Source organism: Notothenia coriiceps, unplaced genomic scaffold, assembly GCF_000735185.1.
Source record: "Notothenia coriiceps isolate Sejong01 unplaced genomic scaffold, NC01 NC01_scaffold00037244, whole genome shotgun sequence".
Classification (NCBI taxonomy): Eukaryota; Metazoa; Chordata; class Actinopteri; order Perciformes; family Nototheniidae; genus Notothenia; species Notothenia coriiceps.
Genome location: NW_011369945.1, coordinates 17799978 through 17805267, shown reverse-complemented (window position 1 = coordinate 17805267; position 5290 = coordinate 17799978). Strand labels below are relative to the sequence as shown.

The following is a 5290-nucleotide window of genomic DNA, read 5'->3' as shown; positions in this document are numbered from 1 at the left end:
TAGCGGGTACATTTTCCCCGTTGGCGGTTTTAGGTATACAGCGACCCCTGGCAGTTCTAGTGTTTTAATAATCGACTTCATTGCTTTAGTGTTTTTTTATTGCTGCTGTTATTTGCCCTTTGCTACAGTTTGACAAACGATGTGGTTTCAACGTGGCTCGACATCACAACTGTTAGAAGTCTGATCTTTTATTTCTCCTCATTCCTGCAAGCAACATTAAGAGACCTGCTACTTTCTTTCAAAATGCCGAACCAAATCGATTTTGGGGTCACATAGGGCCGGAAGATGAGGAAGATACAGCAGGCTTTTATATAAAAAGAATAAAACAAGGAATTTTAGACACATGATACAACCATTTAATAATAAGACATCTTGTATTACATGTAGAGTATATACAGCACATCTAAACTACATTGACAAACATTAGTGGCCTTGGTCCCAACCAACACCTAGTTTCACGTCCTCAAGAAATCCGGGTCACCTGCCATCGTCCCAGCGGCCAATGTGCTCTGCAGCTGTGAAATGCACACCAACAAAGAACATTTTTACAGAATTGTACAAAATGCACAGCACGAAAGAAAAAGGGGAGTTCAGTTTGTCCCATAAATCCTTCAATGCTACATGGCTGTGAGGAAACATGATATAAAAGACTACTCCTTTCAAATGGATATGGAAACACACACTCCCACCCACACACATGCACAGACGGTGCTCTAGAGAAACATAGCTTAGTGTTTGCCTCAGGCTGTGTGATATCCACTTATCATTTTATCACCAATTAGCAGAACACAGCAATGAAGGCTGGAAATGAGTCCGAGGGGGTGGAGGGCTCTGTGTGCTTATAATCAGCTGAATTTATGTATCTAACTTTTTGCTGCTTCAGTGAAATGTTATTTTTTTACGCATGACAAAACATATTCACATGTTTAGCTGCAGTTTGAAGATGCAATGTGTAATGCCTGGCCACCTATATCACAAATAATCACCAATAGTGACAGCATTTTACCTATACTTCTCCTGGGTCCATACAAAATGTACAGTCATCATATATATAAACTAAAACTGAATATGATATGCTAGTCCTGTTGTAAACTGAAACAAACTACTAAAAGTTGTTCTAGCATGCCATCTTGGCAATGTTGACCGCATTCAGAGCTGATCCCTCATTCAGCTGTGAGGGATCAATACAAGATTACACACCGACCACTTGCAAGACAACTCAAGTGGACAAAACTAAACATCTGCCACCGTCTCATTCCTTAGGATCAATGTAAGTGCTATGTGTGTGGCTAAACACTGCAGGCCTTTGTTGAGTTGACACATATTGATCGCTCAAAGGCTCTGGATGGTGAGCACTGAGTGCCATTGATTTGGACTGAGTGCCATGTTTAAATGTGTAGACAGGATCACACACATCTTCCATGTCGTATTTATGTCATTAATGGACACACTGGATTAACATGTTAGACGTCACTCGTCTGTGATTATCAGTGACAGATCGTTTTTATGGGCATAGTAAAGCACAGAAGGTGCTACCATCCAAACAAATACAAATTGCTGTACAGCTCCAAGTTATACTGTTTCCATTAAAAGCTTTTTTAAATAAATGCTTTATGTCAAAGACTTGCTTGTAGAATTGAAATGAGAACCCATCTGAATTATTCTAGACTTAAAGGGGACCTATCATGCAAAATGCACTTTTGGATGTCTTTTATACATAAAGATCTGTCCCCGGTGTGTCGGGGAACTCACGCAGCGTCAGAAAAAAAACCCTCTCTTTTTTCCTCCATACCCAAATCTCTAAAAATGGGGGTACAACGAGCGGATACAGATTTGCTGCCGATATTACGTAATTTCGGATGGTGGACCCAAAGAAAGTTGCTATCAGAAACAATGCCTGGCATGTTTTGGACGTAATCTCGTCTTTGTTTACATTAGCAAGCCGCGCTAACACTCAGAGCTAACCTGTACTGGAGAGCACATGTGTTTTAAAAAGCAGGAAATACAAAAAGGAACTCACCTTGTGATAAACCTGCAAGAGAAAAAGCATTTGAGTTCCATATTGNCCTCCGGTACACAGCACCGTAGTGTGGAGTTGCATTAGGTAACGTGAGATACGGCTGATACTTGCGCATTAGTTTCTGTTATGGATCAGTATCAACAGTCCTGCCAGTAACGTTACTATATTATCAATGCTACTTTAGTTATAGCCTGATATATGATAGCTAACTTCACAATGTTGTGATGTGACGTTAGCTAACATTCTGTAGCTAACGCCGGTCACTCACCAAGATAACTGCCCAGTTCTCCACTGGTTCTCCTCACACCACAGCTCAATTTCTCTCCGATGGCCGTTATTTCTTCTAATCCTTGGCTGCTCCTGGTCTCTTGGACGCCTAGCAGGCTCATAATTATAAGGTTGTGGTCCGTCATATGCATTCAAATATTCATGTTCAACTTTCTGTGTCTTCTGTGTCGAAACTAGCATTGGGATCCATGTTTATTAATACGTTACACCGGCCGCTCTCCCCCTTGTTTCCCCCATGTTACGCCACATGCGGGAGGTCACTTGCCGAGGCTTTTTTATGCGGAAGTGAACATTTCTTACAAAAACGACGCCAGATGTCACTGTAGTGTATATTTCTGTATATTTTTTTGAAAATCTAGTGTATTCTTCATTTTCCTACACATTTATTCACTGGTGTCTTTAACCTGGAAGTTGCTCTTTAAAGCTCCGTAATTTGGTTTTGTGCCCAACGAATGTCAAAAAAGATCAACATAACTTTGTGTGGTCATTTGTAGAAAAAATAACTTGAACTTTACACACTCAACATTTTGTATCTTCAGAAGGACTCTTACCGTGCAGGCAGATGTATCGGTTCTGTGTTTTACATCGCTGGTCGTTCCAGTTAAAGGCACTTGACGCCTGCAGCTCTACACAGTTTCCAAAGCTGGACAGAGAAAGACAAATATTGAGTGACTATGTTCTGAGATTTTTTTTCTGGCTTTTCTGAACTACTGAATACTAAAATGTTATTGTAAAGTTGAGGGGGGATCTTTCCAGATCACTTTTGTCTGATTGAATCTCTGATGAAGCAGAGGAACCACCCCAATAAGTTGTATTTTATACTACAGTTACTCACAAAACCAACAAACAGGTTCCGTCTAAGATATATAAATCACACTTTAATATTGTAATATAAACATGACACGTTTTGTAGATAATTATAAACACTAAGAATTACTTATAGACAGATAGATAGAGATACATAAAACGGAGTAAGGGAGGCAGAAAGAGAGAGACATCTAGTGGTCAGAGTGAAGGTTGTCAGTCAGCCAACATCTGCTTTTTCCTCATCGGTCCATGAATAAAAATGTAATTATTAAAAAATCTCAGTAGATAATGTAATTTGAACACATTAGAGACAAAAATACAGTATGTATCTCTCGCAGTAATATTTAGGTAATACATAATCTAGAACGAAAGGCATACTCATCTGTAGATTAAAAAAAAGGCTGAAGATCCGGTCAAAAAAGTAATGTTCTACCTTTTAAGATGATTTGTTTGTTTGTTTGTTGAGTTCCATTGCACCTATACTTTGCAGTAGTGACTGTTAGTAAATGTGTCTCTTACCCTTGGTTGTCCGGTTGCCCAAAGGCGAAGCTGCTGAATCTGGGGATCTCGCCTGTGTCCCAGCGAAATGAGTCTTTCAGAGGCTTATATGTCAAACCTGTGGAGTAAAAACATTGTTTTTTTGTCCGTGCATCATTTCCACAACCTCCACCTGGTAGTACATCTGGTCTAAACCACAGCTGAGTCTGCTAATCTGGTGTTGCTGCCAGGTGTGAGAAAATAGTATGACATTTTAACATGAATGGATGAGGGAATACTGTACCAATCCAGAAGTTTCTTGTCTCAAAGTCCGTGTTGGTGACCTCGTTGCTCGTCTCCAGCTGACTGATATAAAACGCCAGGATGTCCTGAACCTTCTGATTGTGGATCTGAGCAAGAATCCCCCCTCGTCCCTTGTGGTGTAAACAAGAGAAAAGGCCACAGTGAAAGCAGAATTAAAAGCCCTCGTATCTAGTTTTAGATGATGTATTATGGCGGTAGAGCTTGTCTCAACACACACCTGTCTCTCACCTGACAGTGACTCTTGGCTCCATAGTAGGTGTCAGCTTCTGAAGACACCGCGAAGCAATCACCGTCTATCATCGCGTCACAGCTGTGGAAGGGAAACTGCACTTTCTCTGTAGGGACACAAGCCAACAACATATGGTGAATGAACACTAATGATGCATACCATCAACAAAAAGGAACTTGTAGTCTCCTGTAAGCAATTACAGTTGATAATCTGGATGAATTGTTAAAGAATAACAGTTTCAGAATATGTTCAGAGAGATTAATAAACAAACAAATAAATAGTTTTGTTGCCTTTAGCTAAAATATATGAATTCTCAAAAATGCTTTGTAACACATTTGCAAAGGTGCTACCTACCTGATATAGCATACCTGACAGAGCCTTCTCCGTCGCTGCCCCCTCCCTCTGGAACTCACTCCCACAACCCATCAGAGACTGCACTGACCTCACCACCTTCAAAAAACTCACAAAAACTCACCTCTTCAATCTGGCTTTTAATGTGTGATTGTTTTTGTATTATTTGACTTTAACTTTAACTATATATTTATTTGTTGTTCCTTTCTTTTCTTTTCTCTTCACTATATCTGTAAAGCGTCTTTGAGCACCTGTAAAAGCGCTAACAAATTAAATCTATTATTATTATTATTATTATTATTACTTTAAATCTAAATTATTATTTTTGCCCCCTTTGAAAAGTTAATATGCTCATGTTTTCATCACATTTTCACAATGTCACAAACGTTTGCATCCCTTAAAGTGGACCTATCATGCTATATTTGAATAATATATTGTAGGGCCATACCTATATAAAACATGTCTGTGATTTTTTTTTCAAAATACCAAACAGATCATGCATTTTAGCCATGCCTCATTTCGCTCTATTTGCTCTATTCCAGCCCTGTTTTTGCAAGGGCTGATTCTGTGACATTGCATTAATGCAAATGAGCTGTTGCTGACCACGCCCCCCTGCAGGAGAGGGAGATCAGCTGCTGGGCTCTCAGAAGAGGGGGAGGAAAGGAGAGGCTCCGTCCTCCGTGTTTTATTCTTATATGATTATATAGAGTCGTTATTCATTTGTTTTAAAGCTCAATAAATAACAAAGAAGACCTTTGACCGGCACTTTTCAATTTTGTCCGGAAGATTTCAAC

At 39.6% G+C, this 5290-nt stretch overlaps 1 protein-coding gene across 1 annotated transcript in view; it reads right to left on the bottom strand.

Annotated features, from left to right (window-relative positions):
- Window positions 1-391: 391 nt before the first annotated feature.
- Window positions 392-5290, bottom strand: part of LOC104965372 (C-type lectin domain family 18 member A-like) — a 13925-nt gene continuing 9026 nt past the window's right edge. The window contains 5 exon segments of the mRNA XM_010794328.1: window positions 392-515; window positions 2860-2951; window positions 3635-3731; window positions 3897-4026; window positions 4145-4249. Of these exon segments, the coding sequence (XP_010792630.1) occupies window positions 478-515; window positions 2860-2951; window positions 3635-3731; window positions 3897-4026; window positions 4145-4249 (462 nt within the window). The 3' untranslated portion in view covers window positions 392-477.